General features: G+C 37.8%; 1 protein-coding gene across 1 annotated transcript in view; it reads right to left on the bottom strand.

The window, feature by feature from the left end:
* The window catches only part of Rab38 (RAB38, member RAS oncogene family), a 65813-nt gene extending 52040 nt beyond the window's left edge, over positions 1 to 13773 (bottom strand). Inside the window, exon 1 of the mRNA XM_028774723.1 lies at positions 13442 to 13773. Within this exon, the coding sequence (XP_028630556.1) occupies positions 13442 to 13643 (202 nt within the window). The 5' untranslated portion in view covers positions 13644 to 13773. The remainder of the gene's footprint in view (positions 1 to 13441) is intronic.
* Positions 13774 to 17287: the final 3514 nt, after the last annotated feature.

Below are 17287 nucleotides of genomic sequence, written 5' to 3'. Positions count from 1 at the left end.
AGATAGATAGATAGATAGATAGATAGATAGATAGATAGATAGATAGATGATAGATAGATAGATGATTGATAGATAGATAGATAAGATAGATAGATAGATAGATAGATAGATAGATAGATAGATATGATATGATAGATAGAGTGTGGGTGTGTGTCTCTCTGTGTGTATGTGTGTGTGTGTGTGTGTGTGTGTGTGTCTGTGTGTCTGTGTGTTTGTGTATATGTGCCTGTATGTGTCTGTATCTTTTCTTTTCCTTATCTTTCTTTCCTAGGTGCGATGAGATGATCAAAATAATCCTTATTTCATTGTTTTTTCTTCCCTCAGATGTTTGCCACAGTGACAGAAAAGCTACATAATAACCCTAATCCCTTAGCTCCTTCCCAATAGACAATTGCAAACTTACTAAGTCTTCAACATTTCTATCTTGCCTGTTGTATTTGTCACTGTCATTATACTTGGACCAAAGTAAACCATCTTATCTCATCATGTAACAACAAATCAACAAAAAACCTAAAGGCTGATCATTTTCTAAAAATAGGTCTGACTACTGTGATTTTTTTTTTTTTTAGTTTTATGGTGATTACATTGTATGGTGAGAGATAAACAATAAATGTTTAAAAGAAGGCAAAATGGAAAGAATCATATTTGTTTCTTTTAAAATGTTATGAAGGAAAATAAAGCAGGAAAAAAGGGAAAAATGTATTCTGAGAGTTGGGACAGGCTTTAAAAGATTAGATAGGGAATCCTCCAGTAAAAGGACATCATTTGAGAAAAGATCAGAAAATTAAAAGAATAAACTGTGTAGATATTTTGCAGGTTTAAAAAGAGGAAATGCCTGGCACAATGATAATGAGGCACAAATCAGTCTGTCAATTCTTCAAGGAAATAGTACAGGGATTAAGTGAGAAAACAAAGACTGAACATGGGTCAGAGTAGACTGAGGTAAAACAAAGAGACCAGAAGGTATAGAGTATACACAGTTTGGTGGCATTGTATTGATATTGTCTTTAATGCTGGGCAAAAGATGAAAACACTGAAGGACTGCAAGCAGGTGAGAAGTTATGGATTACTAAGGCAGGTACATTGAGAGATGATTTGTGGGAGTCAGGATAGGACTGGAGACACCAGTTAAGAAGGCATTGCATTAATTGGCAAGTGATTATTATTTGATTAAAGTAGTAGTTGTGAAGATTGTTTGTTTCCTGGATACAACTGGAGACAGAGACAGCACATAATTGTACAGAAAGGGATGATTCAAGTGTGACTTCGAAAGCCTCAAAGAAAACAAGACTTTTTCAGTAGCTAGGACGGAGATGATTTCATTAGGTTTGATGTGTGACATTTGATGGTAGAAAGTTAAGTCAGGATTCTGACATATTTCAGTTGATAATTAGATTTCTATTGATAAATATGTTACATAGATAGTTTGAGTATATGGTCAGAAATTCCAGGAGGAGGTTAGGACTGTGCAGTTAACCTATTTTCTTTTCTATATACTACCCAAATTCACTTTCCATGGCCCTGTGTCTCAGTATCAACATGTATAGAGAGTACTGTACCTAGAGCCTGGAGCTAAAGTGCATAATTAGAAGTTGAATCACTAATATGTGGTGTGATCCATACCAGGTTTTAAACAATTTAAATTAGTCCCTTCAGTTATAACAGAAAGGAAGCTATATAATAAATATTCACATAGTGAAATACCTTAAAAATTCTGAACACTTAGAAATACAGAACTCGTATTAATAAGTTGTGACCATCTATTGCTCACTTGTGAACACTTTTGAACTATTCAACACTAAACTTCTCACTTTCAAACAGAAAATTGTGCTGACACTACTTCCTTCAAATATTCATTTACAAGAAAAATACCATTTTAAATGTACATTTTTCATACATAACCATTTTAATAAGATAAGTATACCTCCTTTTTAGCCATGATTATGACTAGACTATGCCTATTTAGCTTTTAAATCATTTCTTTCTTTCCTAAGTTTCCACAGGAATGACTCACTATATCACCCTCTTGGTTATTTAACTTAGCATCTACTTGTAGTATTTTTCATGTTCTTCACCCACTCTGCAGTGTTTCCAGTGACATTGTAGATTCCTCAGGCCACCTATTCAATTACTCAATTACAGTACTCATGTCTGCATAGCATGTGGATTCTAAGAGGCTCTTAGTGTGTGCTCCTAACAGAGTTACATAACAGAATGAAACTAGCAATACAGGGACTTCATATAACGAAGTGACTTTTTTGATTCATATTTATGGAGGGAATCCCTGCAAGGAACGAAGTCGACTGAATAAAGCAGAATCCCAGATCCTATGTATTTACTTCCTACTTCTTCTAAACTGTTCATAAACATCTCAACCCACCTATATTTCAGAACTACGCAAGCTCTTTCCATCATTTTAGATCCACCATAAGCAATGGCTCTTATTTAATACTTATGGTAGTTATCATTTCTTGGATTTATCCATCAAGAATAAACAAGCTATCGGTGATATATTTAACTAAGCTAAAATGTTCAAGAAAACATATTTCCATTAAATAATTTACTATGTAACCCAAGCTAGTTTTAGATTTGTGATCCTCCTGTTTTCCATCCCAAATATTCAAATCACAAGTATACATTGCCTTTTCTGGCCTAAATTTAAAAATCTTATGATTCCTTTCAAAACAGCAACAATTTTAATTGAAAAACACTGTTGCTCAAAAATAAACAAATAATCAACCTAAAATATATTCACTAAATAATTAGCTCAATACATCCAAAGAAAAGCAACCTTTGAACTATTTAGCATTTGAAATAGTAGTCCTAAGTAACCTTTAAAGATACTATAATGCATATCATACAAAAATACCCTCTTATTTCCTATCTTGATTCTTGAAGGATTTCTAGATTCCTTTAGAGTACTAATTCCCCAAAACATGTGCCAGAAATGCTCTAATATGCTTCCAGGGAATTCATGTGATATTTTAAAATCCAATACAGTAGTATTTTTGGTCAAGAAGATATCAGACCAATTGGGGTTGTTTAATTTTGGAAATTTCTGTCACAGAAAACAAGAATTGTGCAAATCAGTGCAGACAGGAAATGAGGGAAGTGGGGCAAGTCTGTCTCAATGAGTTAAGAGGTCATTCCATAAGCCAAGGTACACATATTTCTAAATTGTAGTTTATAAAATCTTTTGTAGGCTGTGCTATGTTTTTTTCAAATGAGTTATTGTTTGCTAGAAGATACTTTTGTGTGTATAACAAAATCACATGTACTTCAGGCTGGCCTGGAACTTGCTACATAGCTCAGAATGACCTTTGATGAGCTTTGATCCTTCTGCCTTCACAGTGCTGAGATTATTGACAAAGGTCACCATGTCTGGTTTCATACTGTCCTGAAGAGCAAACCTAGAACTTTATGTGGCTAGGTAAGCACTCTACACACTGAGTTACTCAAAAATATATGATTATCAAGTCACCTGGTGTTACCCTTCTTAAAGAATAGACTTTTAGGTATTTCCTTTAGCTTAAGAGCATAATAAAAAATTATTTTGACACTAAGAATTTGATAAACTAAGAGTTTGATATTTTCTGCATAAGCCTCTAGAAGCTACTCTATTTTATTTATATCAAAACATAGATACATACATACAATGACACAGAAAGAGACCCTCCTATCACTTTAAGAGTTACTTATTATTTGGAAACCACACAGCTATTCTTAGCTCTCTTTCACAAACGAGAAGATACTTCTGCCCCTCAGGTACTATAGTTTTCTGGCCTAAAAGTCATATATAAAGATGGGTTATATTAAGGTCAGCTAATCATAAACTTTCATTGATGATGAATATAGAGAATTTAGCTTTCTTAGTAGATGAGCTGCAAACAATTTATGAGTTGCAAAACTATTGCTTTATCATATATTGGAAAGCATTAAAATAGACTGGTTAGAAAACAGTAGTGGTCAGATAAATCATAACTCAGCAGAACTCCTTATTTGTATGCCTGTCCAAAAAGTTTTACCTGCTTCTCATTTTTATAGCCTAAACAAGTATAGTTCTCTTGTCTCTATGTAGTAAGTGTCCGGATAAGTTCATTGTGAGCAATAAAGCCAATGGTGCATACTCCTAGAATGTACCTGACCCTCAGTAAATAGAGCTGTTAATAACACATTACACTGCGAGAGAAAACAGGTTTCTCAACAAGGACTTTGAATCAATTTATTTTGAACTTCCCCTATACATTAGAGAGAAGTTTTTTGGAATCCCCCTCACACTATAAATACTTGGTCTGCATTAGAATGAGGAAGTAAGCAAGAAAATTCATCATTCTTCTTGGGAGAGCAATTTTATGCAAAACTGGTAAACTAATTAAAAGTTAAATTTGAATATAAATATAGGGAACAAGGCTAAACAGTGCATCAGGAAAATATAAACTACAAAAATTACAGAGTTAAGAAAAACAATAATCAAACACTTCAAGCTATCTAGTCTTCTTTTTTTTTCTTTTTTCCTTTTATTAATTGGATATTTTCTTTATTTACATTTCAAATGTTACTTACTCCCTATCACATACCCCCTCCCCTGCTTTTATGAGGGTGTTCTCTCACCCACCCACCCACCCACTCCCACCTCCCCACCCTCGAATTCCCTTATACTGGGGCATCAAGCTTTCACAGGATCAAGGGCCTCTCCTTCCATTGATGCCTGACAAAGCTATCCTCTGCTACAAATGCAGCTGGAGCTATGGGTCACTCCATGTGTATGCTTTGGATGGTGGTTTAGATAAGTGGATATTAACCCAAATGCTAGGAATACCCAAGATACAATTCACAGACCACATGAAGCTCAAGAAGGAAGACCAAAATGTGAGTGCTTTGGTTCTTCTTAGAAAGGGGAACAAAATACTCATGGAAGCAAATACAGAGATAAAATGTGGAGCAGAGACTGAGGGAAAGGCCATCCAGTCTTCTTAAATTCACAAGCTCTTCGTTCCAAAATTAAGCCTTTTCTTAGCTTTCATCTGAGATCACAGACTCTAGAAGCATGTAGGAAACGGGCCCCTGTGAACACCTATGGGAGATTATCTTGATGTCATTAAATGATGAGGAAAGACCCATGATAACTGAGTGTGGGGTCTTTACTGAGGCAGAGGAACCTGAACTGTATAAAATGGAGAAAGCAAGCTGAGCACTAACATGTGTACACTCGTTGTTCTCTGCTTTCTGAATGTGAACACTAGGCTTTGGGCTCCTGCTGCCTTGACTTCCCTTCTGTGATGAATTGTGAGCTAAAATAAACCCCTTGCTTTCTTACATTGCCTTTGTTAGAACACTTTATTACAAGCGGAAACTTAACCAGGACACCCTCCTAAGTACCATTCTCACTTTCTCTACTTCTTCGCTGACCACAACTACCTAATTAAAATACATACCAAATAACTCATGGCAGAGGCTTCTGAAACTTGCACAGTATATCTACAAAGTTCATTTAGTACAAGACTTGTCACCAAGTATTACAGGGGAGTTAAAAGAAAATATCACTTGAGACTCAAAGGATGAAGAAGCTACAACTAACAGAAACAACTAGGGGATTTCCATAGGGCAATTGCTTTTCAAATGAGTCAAATGTTAGCACTATGATATGTGGAACCAAAGAAAGGTCTCATGGATCTTGCAGGCTAGACAGAAAGGAGTAGAGACAATAAACATGGGACCAAACAGGAAATGCCTAGGTGTTAAAATGACAGAAATGTAAATATTACCATCCATGGTCATTGGGATGGTTTTCATTTTAATATCATTGTTAAAGTGCCTGAGGATATAGCTCTATGGTGTATCCCTTGCCTTAACCTTCACAAGGTTCTGAGTTCAATCCCTAGAGCTACAGAAAAAATATATTGTTAGCAACTGAACTGTAAATCTCTCTTGCCTACCCAAGTCTATCATATTTGAAACTCAGTACTTAAGATAACACAAACTAACTACTTTTAAAAAGGTTTTAATTCTTCAGACCTCATCAATAATAAACATGGAATTAGTTCTATCATTAATAATTTCTGTGCGTCTAAGACTCCAATACTATTCTTCCAAATCATAAATCCCTTTATCTCTAAAAGGACTGGAAATATTTGGATGAAGTACAAGATGATGTAACTATATAAAATTACTTTTCATAAGTTATTACTCCATTTAACATACTGAAAATTCCAAAGAACATATTTTTCCACTTGACCTTTAAACAACTGACATTCTATTCCAAATTATAGAGATTTGATAAATGAGGAATCATAGCTTTTAAAATCATATTTAAGCTTATTCTCAAGTTTTTATGTTAAACACACTAGAATACCTCCTTAAGGTATTTGAATATCATATTTTCTAATTTAAAAAATATTTTATATTTTTATACATATGTTAATATGAATAAAATTTTGGTCTTTCAACTACAATCACATTTGAATTAGTAACTCTTTTATCAATAAAATTGAAAATCAATCTGTCTTGGAACCAAATTAATGATATAATATTTGATTAGAAATGTTTTAGTATACTAATATTCATTGAACATCAACTTTGTGCTAAGTACTATTTTAGGGCAATGGGACACAGTTTCAGTGAACATACTACTCTTGTATAGAAGGAGAAACATCATAATCTAGAGAAAATACAGACTAATCTGTGATTTTTGAAATAGTATCTCTTCCTATCTTCAAGTGAAGTCAACAGATAGAATGAATGGAATGATACAGGATCTATAGGAGTTACTGAAGTTATACAGGATTGTACATTGATACAGAGGCAATTGTGTGAGCTATTGCATAGCAGGAAAGGTAGGTAAATGGGACATTGAGAGATGCCTGCACAGTCTAATGCCATGTGTGGATGATAAAGCTGACGAGCAACAGAGGCCTGACCATGCAAAGCCTTGAAATTCATTGTGAAAAGTTTAGTCTTTAACTCTAAAAATGGTGCTGTTCGGTAGCAAGAGGTCAAACTAAAGAAATCAAAATAGATGAGGATCCTATGTGAAGATTGGGCTGCTGTGAATTTCAATCTGAGGACATGTGGAGGCTGCCACCAAGCTTCAGATGAGTGGTGAGCAAGTCATAGTTATTCAAAAGGAAAAGATCATCACTTTACAAAGTGGAAAAGATACCACTTCTTGATCTAGTAATGGGAAATCAGAAAAAAAGAAAAAAAAGAGTGCAAATTCAGAACCATTATCCCAAAGAAACAGTGAAATAATAATTTGAAAACCAAGTCTTATATTTGAACTTTGCCAAGCTATACTAGAGCATAATGACCTAGAGAGTAGGTTCTTCCATGGATGCATTGTATCTAAATTTTCCTCTAAAGTAATGGCGTCACCTTGTCTTTCTGAAAAGTCTACCTCTAGATCATAGAAAAAGACATAAAAAGTGTACACAGGGGCTTGAAAGTCTTGATTGATCCCTTCCTGAAATGAATTACCATAAGAGAAAAAAGCTGTAAGTCTAGATTAAGACAACTACTCTCCAAAAAGTCTTGAAAAGTGCTAACTCTAGTTCAAACATAGTGACTGTGTACACATATGTACACCCACACACAAATACACACAAACTTAATAAACAACGAATGTGCAAAAATATTGTAGAGAACATGACCATCAGGAAGGTGGAATTGTAAGGTGACACTGTGCAATGTCAAGCATACAGGTGGTTTTAGAGTCAGAGTCTGAGCCACTATCAGAGAATATAACTCCAAAAAAGAAGTGAGGTAAGTTTGAGAACAAGAAATGCTGTGCTAATTCAGGCTTTCTTCATCTTTCTCAGGCTTTTTTAGTCTCAAACAGCAAAAGGGTGTGGCTTGGACAAGATCCACTTTGTTCCATCTGCAAGAGTATTTTGCAATTAACTCTATCAATACAGGTCACTCATTGATATGGCATGCTTGCATGCTTTCATATCATCATGACACAAAAATGTTAACCTTCTTGAGGTCAAGAATCAAGTCATATCTAATTCAATATCCAGATTTCCCTGGACTAACATAGAATCCAACGACACATATAAGAACTGTTCTTTGCAGGCCTCTTTCCCTCAAATCACTTAGAATCATTTTATGTAACTGTTGCCCATTTTTCGTCAGAAGAGGTCCTGGATGATGGGTCATATTCCATATGCCCATACATTTTTAAACCAATGCAAACTTAACAAAGGCTCTATAAAAGGTCTTGACTTCTTCCTCCATGTTTTCTGTACAATATTGAAAATTCTCCACTTCTTTTTACTATAAACCCCATTTAGCTGTAAGCATACAGCATGTTATTCCACACACATAGTGATCTGAAAACCTATAATTAGCCAGGATAAAAACGGGGGAAGAAATTCCCCCACAGAGAAAGGCCCTTTTTAAATGCATTTTGTTTTACTTGACATACTTGTTTCAAAAGTTAGCTTTTTCTATATCTCTAGATCTAGTGCCAAGATACTTAACACTTATAAAATTCATTGGATAATTATTATGGACATAGATACTGAGGATACTGAGGAGATGGCCAAGTCCAAACCCTTCCTTCAGTTGAGGTCATATCATGAGAACACTTTGAAAACTATAAAACAGTCTACCATGGTAACCCAAGTGAATGAGTAAAGACAGAATAGCTGAGTTTTGCATGGGAATGGAAATTCTGTTCTCCTAAGCTGAATCTTGTGAGAGGCAGCTATCATATAGAAGACTGTTTCACTAAAATTTCTCCACAGTGAAGAAGGACTCTTCAAAGTGTCTGCAAATGCAGTGTTTTACATGGCAGTTTTGAATATTGATTTAGTTGGGTTGTGTGATGATTAGCAGACTCAGTCAAATTTCATTCATTCATTTATACATATGCATGTATATATGCATGTATGTATGTACAGTTATATACATATATATGTAACTGTATATGTCAAAAGACTCACAACTTAAAAAGTTAAGAAAAAGTATCATGTACAGCCTACACTGAAGCGCAAGGTTAAACTACAATATTAGAGCTTGTACAGGCCGATAGAACATTTACAAATGTGATGTCATAGGCAAATAAAATAATTGCTATTCTATAATACTCGAGGTCCAGGAAGATTTCATGACTTGATCGATATCAAGTATTATATTTTCATCATACATAATTCATATTACATTTAGAATGTATCAGAAACACTCTACTATTAAACAAGAGGAAGTAGAACAAAGCCGTTAGGGTAAGGTATGGCCTGTTCAACAGCCACATTTTAAATTCTAACACTACTATGTAGCCAGCTATTTTACTAGGAAATTAAATGTCCTTGGACAGCCATAATAGCAGGTGCTTAAAGGATGGTAGCTACTAGATCTGTAATTGTCTCAATTCCTGAAGCTGTATCCCAAAGTACACAGGAGCTCTACAGAGAATTACACGATCTCTGAATGTGTTCATGAGGCAAATTGCTGCTGTCAGTATCTAGTTTCAAGGGTAGTAAGAAAATAAGTCTCAAGTATAAACTTTTTGTTTCCTTTTTTTTTTTTTGGTTGATGTATAGAGGAATATAAACTCATATCTCAGTCAGTGATCAAATGTTCAACTTTTTTTAATTCATATATTTCCATTTTCTCCATAGTAGTATCTATAAATATCCAAAAATTGCAGGAAGAAGACAAGGATTACCTAATAACTAAAAGGCAGGAAAGGTGGAGAAAAACTTAGAGAATAGATGGACAGGAAAATGTGATCAGAGTTTATTGTATGAAAAAGAAACCTATTTTTTTTTAAAGAAAAATGCAGGAAGAAAGCAAAAATTACCTACCAACCAAAGAAAGACAGAGGACCTTATCCACAAGAACTCACTCCTTGTCAGGTACTCACAAGCTGGTGGACTTGCAGAACCTAGTATGATTTCAAATCAGACAGAATAGGTACAATCCCACTTAGTTGTTAACAGGTTCATCCTGGGCAACATAACCTAACATATTTGACTCTACCAAGAATGTCTGAACAGAGTTGACCCAGGTTCTTCTTTGTAGTAGACTTTCTCAGAAATGGGGTAAATTTTGGAGAACTTATCTTGTTTCATAAGCCCATAATGTCTTGGGAGTTTCAGAATCAGGCAGGGCAGTCAAGGTGATATAAGATATATATCATGGGAACCCACATACAAATCAGGCCTTACATCATTGAACTAAATGAAACACAAAGGATCTACCTATGCCAAGAACCACTCTGTAGTAGGCTAATATCCTATAGAGTCAGGGCAAGTCCTTGCCATCTCATCAAGAGTGTCAGGGCTGAAGATAAAACTCAGGGGTTAAGTGCTTGCCTAACATGCCCAAGGCCCTTAATTTGACCACAGTATTGCCTGAGATGAATATGGTGGTGATCACATGTTGTAACCTCAGCACTTGGGAAGCACAGATAAAAAGATCAGAAGTTTTCAAATCAACTTTGGCTCCACAGTGAGTTCAAGGGTAGCCTGGGCTACATTGTCTCAAAAACAAAACAAAATAAAACAAAGGAGAGAAATTAGAGAGGTGGCTCAGGAGTTAGGCTCTTTGACAGCAATGGCAGAAGACCTACCTGAGTACGATTCCCAGCACCCACATGGTAGCTCACAACTCTGTAAATCCCACTTCAGAGGCTGTAACGCCTTCCTCTTGCCTCCATGGGCACTGCACGCATGTGGTGTACAGACATACATGCAGACAAAATACCCATACACATAGAACCATGTTTTACTTTTTAAGTTAAAAGAAAAGAATTTGAACATTCTCAAAGCTCAGTTCACTATTACCCATTCTTTATAGATACATACAAGTTAAGAAAAGGAAGACAGCATGCTGGGACTTGAGGGTACTCAAAGGCATACTTAACCTAACTTGAATCTCAGTGGAGAGGGGAGGTTGGACCCAAAGGTCTCTAATACAACTTGAAACAATTACGTTACAACCATCCTATCTGCCAATTACCTTGCTTTTACCCAAATATCTCTCAACCTCCAACTCAGCAGTTCAGGGCCTTTGAGCTTGAAGTCATCAAAGAAAGTGAGCTGAGCATTACCATGAGGTTGAATGCCACTCTGCTGAATGGACATGAGATCCTTTGGATTTCCTACTTACACAGACTTCTGTGATTATAGCCTTCACCAAAACTTTGGTCTGAAACTGTGGCTTAGGAAAGGATACCCAAGTCTGAGGTTAAATTGCTTCTGAGAGCAAGATTGTAACTCAAGCTGCCTTGTGATACAAACTACATGAGGCTAAAACTGATACTGGACTGACATTTGAGGGGAAGATATATGTGTGGTATAGAAATTGCAACTTGTTAGGACATAGTCACCATACGTATGCCATGTTCCTATTGCTCAGTATGTATAGATGTATAAACAGTGGTAACTTCATGAGCGCCTAGAGTGTAACACAAATGCCTTTATCTTGCATCATTGATTATTCTTCTCTCATTTGGGAGAATAAAGCACACTCCCAGTTTATAGATAGCAAAAGCTAAACAAAGATATGGGGGATTTATTTATAATCACAGAGTAGTATTCAGAAGGAGGTATTCTGGTCTAGAGGTATCTCACTCTGGAAGCTCAGAATCATTAGATCTTTCTGTTCTTCCTGTTTAGAAGAGGAAACTAAAAATCACTGACATGTAACAAGGCTGAAGACATAATGGTACTTAGACTACAGCTAGGCTAGCTTCATAATGCTAGCTACAACTACATCTTTTAAACTGTAAGCTATTTTAAACTGGGGTTTTGAGAACTTTGGTGCAGCTGTAAGACATTTCAGATACTAAAACATGCAGCAACAGAGGGCAAAGGCTCACGGTGAAAAGCTCAAAAGACTCTAGTTGATACAATCTTCAAGTCTCCAATAGCTCATGCTTCTCTAGAATTGCTAAAGACTACAAGCCATGAACCTGTCTACACTACTGTCTACACTAACCTTATCATAAGACCTGCAAGCTCATGGCTGCAGAAACACATGGGTCTCAAGACCATACATGTCCTTTTAGGAATGTTCCTTCTTGGTACTCATTTCAAGTCGTGGCAAAATGCTTCCAGTGAAATGCACTAGCTGAAATGAACATATCTTCTGAAAAAAAGAATCACTTACTTTAAATCCAGCACTTATCAAAGGGTTCTTGGTGCTGCAGATCATGAATAGAGATTAAGTAGGACCATGGAGAATCTCGTTGGAGTTTAAAACTCCAAAGCAAGAAGATTCTTGAGTTATCACTGCTTGGCCATTTGCAGCTTAAAATACTACTGTTCTGGTGAGTTACCATCTAGAATAAGAGGCTAGAAATGCCCAAGCTACAAGCAGCCAAGTAGGACCCAGTCTTGAGTATAAAGTGCAGTCTGCCTCAGTTTTTATTGTGCCTAGGAGTTGGTATAACCTGTTAGTCAAATTCTGATTTCATAACCTTAGATTTCTCAAAGAATACACCAAGACCAAATCAAGAAATCTTAAAGCAAATGACACTAACATCATCAAAACCCCAACACTTGCCTCTTGGGAGGCAGAGGCAAATGGATCTCTTATGAGTTCAAGGTCAGCTTAGTCTAGGTTTGGACAGTTAAATGATGGGACCTTGTCTCAGTTTTTTAAAAAAAATATTAGACGATAAAAATAGTTAAAATAGGTAAAAATAAACTTGTTTTAAGCATACACACAACCAAATGTTGTTCTAAAAAACAAAGACAGTCTCCTTTTTGAGACAGACTATGAAGAAGAGAGAGCCAGGGATAGAGGGAGATAGATGAGAGATTGAGAAGGAGTGCTGTGTGAAGATATAGTTCGTTCTAGATTTATACAAATTCAGTATCTCAAACGTTCCTGACTGAAGAGGCCAATAAGCAGTGAGATGAAATTTAGTAGTGAAATTTGGAAGAAACTAAATTCCTAAGAAATGAGAATGGGCAAACAAGAAAGACTTCACAGGAGACAATCCTGTCCCTTCTAAAGTTTCCTAAGGGCTTCCCCTCTTGAAAGCCACGTGAGACTCTCTGAGCCAAGTCGGGGCTACCTGCGTCCATAAAAAGACTAGAACGAAAACAGAATGCGACCGCAGTCTCCTTGTGAGTCCGGGTCACAGCCTGCTCTGCACTCAAGAATTCCAGAAGAAAATGGAGTAACCAGCTCAAGGCATGGCAGAGAACACACAGTGAGAGCCAGAGAAGTTACTATAAGTTGCAGCTAGAGTTGGGAGGACTCCAACAGAAACAACAGAAACGCACACACACGAAAACACTTTCATTTCTTTGAAATCAGGTTACCAAGCCATTAAGCCAAAGTTTCCTAGTGTGGAGGAGCGCTCTGGATCTCCAAGAGCTTGATTGTACTCCAAGGTCCCAGGACAGAAAACCAGCTGAACAGTCACCCTCCACTCCTCGATCTTTCACCGCCCACCCCACAACCCCTCACTGCCCCACTCCACCCTCACCTGCAATGTCCCAGAGCTGCAAGCGCACCACTGTCTCGGGGTCCCAGTGGAGCACCTTCAGCGCGAAGTCCACACCAATGGTGGCCCGGTAGTGCGAGGAGAAGTTTTGGTGCACGTAGCGCTTGATGATGCTGGTCTTGCCCACACCCAGGTCACCAATCACCAGCAGCTTGTACAGGTGCTCCTTGTGAGGTGTCTGCATCCTGGAGGCCCGCGGGTTTTGCGGAGCCTGGAGCTTGCCCTGGGAAGCACAGCCGGGGCCGGGCACGCGATGGAGACCAGAGCTCTAAGTGGGCGCTAAGGCTCGGCGTGCTGGTACAGGCTAGGGAGCTGGGGCGGAACTCCTCCCCCGGGTTTAATCCTCCTTCCTACTCCGCGGTCTCCAAAGTGGGAGGAGACAGGAGCAACTCCTAGGACTGAAGCTAAAGGACACCGGACCCCACGGCTACTGCCTTTTTCAGCTCTTATTTGCACAGTGCTTTATGCCTTTCGCAGGGATTTTTCTCTCACCTTCTGTCTATGGCATAAACTTGTAAGGTGTGGGGTTTGTCTTCCACGTTCTGCCTGAGACAGAACTGAATGTCGAAAAGTACCCAGGTCTTCTGAAGCTACCGGGCCCTGCCTCCACCCACACAGTGTTGCAAGTTTGGAGAGGCCACGAGAAACACCGAAGCAGCAGGCACTTTGATTAAGGTCTTCTCTGGCCCCTATTGTTGAATGACATTAGGGAAACCCCTTTGTGCTCCTTTTGCCTGAGCTTCTATAAAGTGGTAATGCCGATCATGTAGCACCTTTTCACCTATTCAACTGTTAATGACCTTAAGAAGAGGCCACCTGAGATGAAATGCTAAGGGCTCACTACACTTTCAGCCCCCTTTCCTATCCTAAACCCTCCAAGCTAGACTGAGCAATACACATGTGGTCTTATCATTATAAGTAGCGGTAGATGTTTAAAATCTTCTCATATACACCACTTAGTCACCCTGGAAGTCTTAAAAGTAAGTATCATTATTTTTCATCGTTTACAAGTGAGACGTTACCGGATGTAATTTAGAAATATAAAGAAAACACCTATTTCAAATCCAGGTCCTGCTGGTTTCAATGCCCTCTTTTTTTTATTCATTCACCTAATCATTCGTTCATAGGTATTTAACCTATACAGATACTTGTGAGCTTGTGGGAATATACAAATAATCAGAGACCCACAGCGGGATAAATGCCCCAGTAAAGGTGGAAAGGGAATATGAAAAGCCTGTGTGTGGTTGGCTGTTTACTTAGGGAGGCCAGAGTAAGTCTTGGTGGGCAGGTGAGAATTCCTTGGGGATCTTAAGGCTTTGAGGGAAAGAAGGAGCAGGTCTCTGGGATCAGTATTCTACTTCAAAATGGGTTATTATTTACCAGGTGTGCTCAGAAAAAAACTCGGTCCGTGCAGTCTTATTTCATCTTTATATTCCTTTATGAAGTGAGGTATTCTGTGTAACTATGATCGAGGAAAGCAAGATTGAAAATTGTTGTCCCAAGAATTTCATGTAGCTAGATAGAGTGAGAAATGAGATTTAAACTGTTTAAAAGAGTGAGCAAAAAGTCTGTGATGGTCAAAGTTTTTTCTGCTATGCTCCTCTAAAATTAAATACTTTATCTTTCAGCTATTACTAGCACCTCATAAACAGGAGAATCCTTTCCTGGGTGGTCACACACATACAACAGGGTGAAATTTGGTTTCTAGAGCAAAAAGAAAGTAATAATCTCTAAATGAACTGGGAAAAGGGCTCTCTCTCTCTCTCTCTCTCTCTCTCTCTCTCTCTCTCTCTCTCTCAAACCCCTGAGAGGAAAGTGTGTGTGTGTGTGTGTGTGTGTGTGTGTGTGTATGGCATGTAGTAGACTTAACTAAATGTGAATAAATGACAGCTCTTAATGGAAATGACAGGCAAGTTTTAAGCTTAGTCAAAAAATAGTTGTTTCTCCTTACAGGATAATACAGAAGCTTCGTTCATAATGGGGCACTAAGGGAAAATGTGTAGAACCACTGTCTTCCGATTTTTTTGAAGCGCTTAGTATCGGGTAAGAGTCAGCTACACACACACTGGGCAGATTATATCTAACAGGTAAGAGAAACTTTTTGTCTGCTGACAATATTGACTAACACTGTATCTTCACTTCCCAGGAAGAGCCTTCAGGAACTGGAAGCACTTATACCATTTTAGCATCAACAAAATCAGACCCTTACCAGATTCCAATACACATTCCTGTAGATAAGAAAAAAAATATTATAATCACTGTGGCCAAAGATCTGATAGAAGAAGCCAGAAGTTAGGGAGAAATTTGAGACATTTAGTGGCCCAACCCTCACTGCCATAGATATCCCAACATTTTTTTTTTGCAGGTCCCAGCCTGTTTCCCTAGCCATCTGTGTCATCTTGACTTTAATTTGGTCTCTCCTGTTATTGGGACATCATACATCCAAATATATGGTTTAGTGCAGGCAGAATATGACTCAGGGTTTCTGAGGCTAGTGTTTATAAAAATGGGGTACTCTTTAAGCAAAAGACCAGAAAATGAAAACTTAAAATGTAGGTCTAGGGCCATAGAAGGAGCCCTAACATGTCTGTTTTGTGGCCTCTCTGAAGCAGTACATCCCTCTCTCAGGGACAGTACCTGACCAGAGTTAGCAGTAACGCTGACTAAACAGGAATTATGTGTAATTTATTTCCAGAGGTAGTCATTGTAGTCTTATGATAATTCCTCACAATGGGAAGAAATTACTGTGAGCTTCCATTTAAACCCTTTAGACTTAAGTGGCACAGTAAGCTAAGACCTAACTAGGTCTCTGAACTTGTAATGGAACCTTGTCAACTTCCATTCTTATTTGCATCACGGGAACCGGTTTTTTCCAGTGCCTCTTCATACATCTCTGGCACTGTTTTCCTGCTCTCACTATGCTATGCACCTATTGCCAAATCACAACACACCCTCTCCCCAGCAACAGAAAGGCAGATGACACAAGTCATAAAGGTGTGAGCCTGCAAAGTTCTCCCAGTTCAAGGCCTTCAGGATATCCCAGAAAGCACAGGGGCAGCTATCTCTGCCTCCATTCACTTGCTGTCCAGTGTGGATACCAAAGCTTTCATTTATTAAGTGGAGAAACTAATTAAAATGATTGGAAATTGCTTTGCAAATATAAACTTGAAAGGCCAATTCCTTTTGCTTCTCTCTGGGGTTGCCAAATTAGATGAGCCTCTGAAAAGTTACTTTATTTGCTTTTGCCATTAAAAGAACCACAGGGAGTTAGTCGTTAGCTCATGTGAGCTCTTAATTATTGCATCAAAGAAATACTTAAAGGACTGCAAGACAGAGTCAGTCCCAAAGGCTTTGTTGCAGGAAAGGTAAGCTACTTTTTCTTAGATTAATATAAAGAAGATATCATCAAGAAGATGGGCCTTTGCTCCCCCCGAAAAAAAAAGACCTTTGAAGAAATGTCATAGAATTTATTATCCAAAACTGGCCCTCTTAAGAACAGAAAGGGACATTACTAATGATTACACCGAATAAAAGAATGAGCCAAAGCTTTCTTCAAGTCTATTCCTTCCTGAGACAAAAGACAGAGAGTTAAGAGATCTCAAATGACACCTGCATTTAACAGATCTGAAAATCTCCTTAAGCATAATTTCAACAAATAAAGCTGCCAAGTAAAGGCTACAGTGCTTTGCTCTCTTATCTTCAAAGAGTTCCCCTTTTGTCCGCTAGGCTTGTCTGAAACCTGTTCCTCTCAAACCTGCTCCCACTTGTAATGGGCGTTGGTTACATCCAGTGCTGATTCAGGAATGCAGCAGTCTTCTACACGTACAC

Source organism: Grammomys surdaster, unplaced genomic scaffold, assembly GCF_004785775.1.
Source record: "Grammomys surdaster isolate TR1022 unplaced genomic scaffold, NIH_TR_1.0 242, whole genome shotgun sequence".
Lineage (NCBI taxonomy): Eukaryota > Metazoa > Chordata > Mammalia > Rodentia > Muridae > Grammomys > Grammomys surdaster.
The sequence above is the reverse complement of the archived record's forward strand: the minus strand, read 5'-3'. Positions and strand labels throughout refer to the sequence as shown.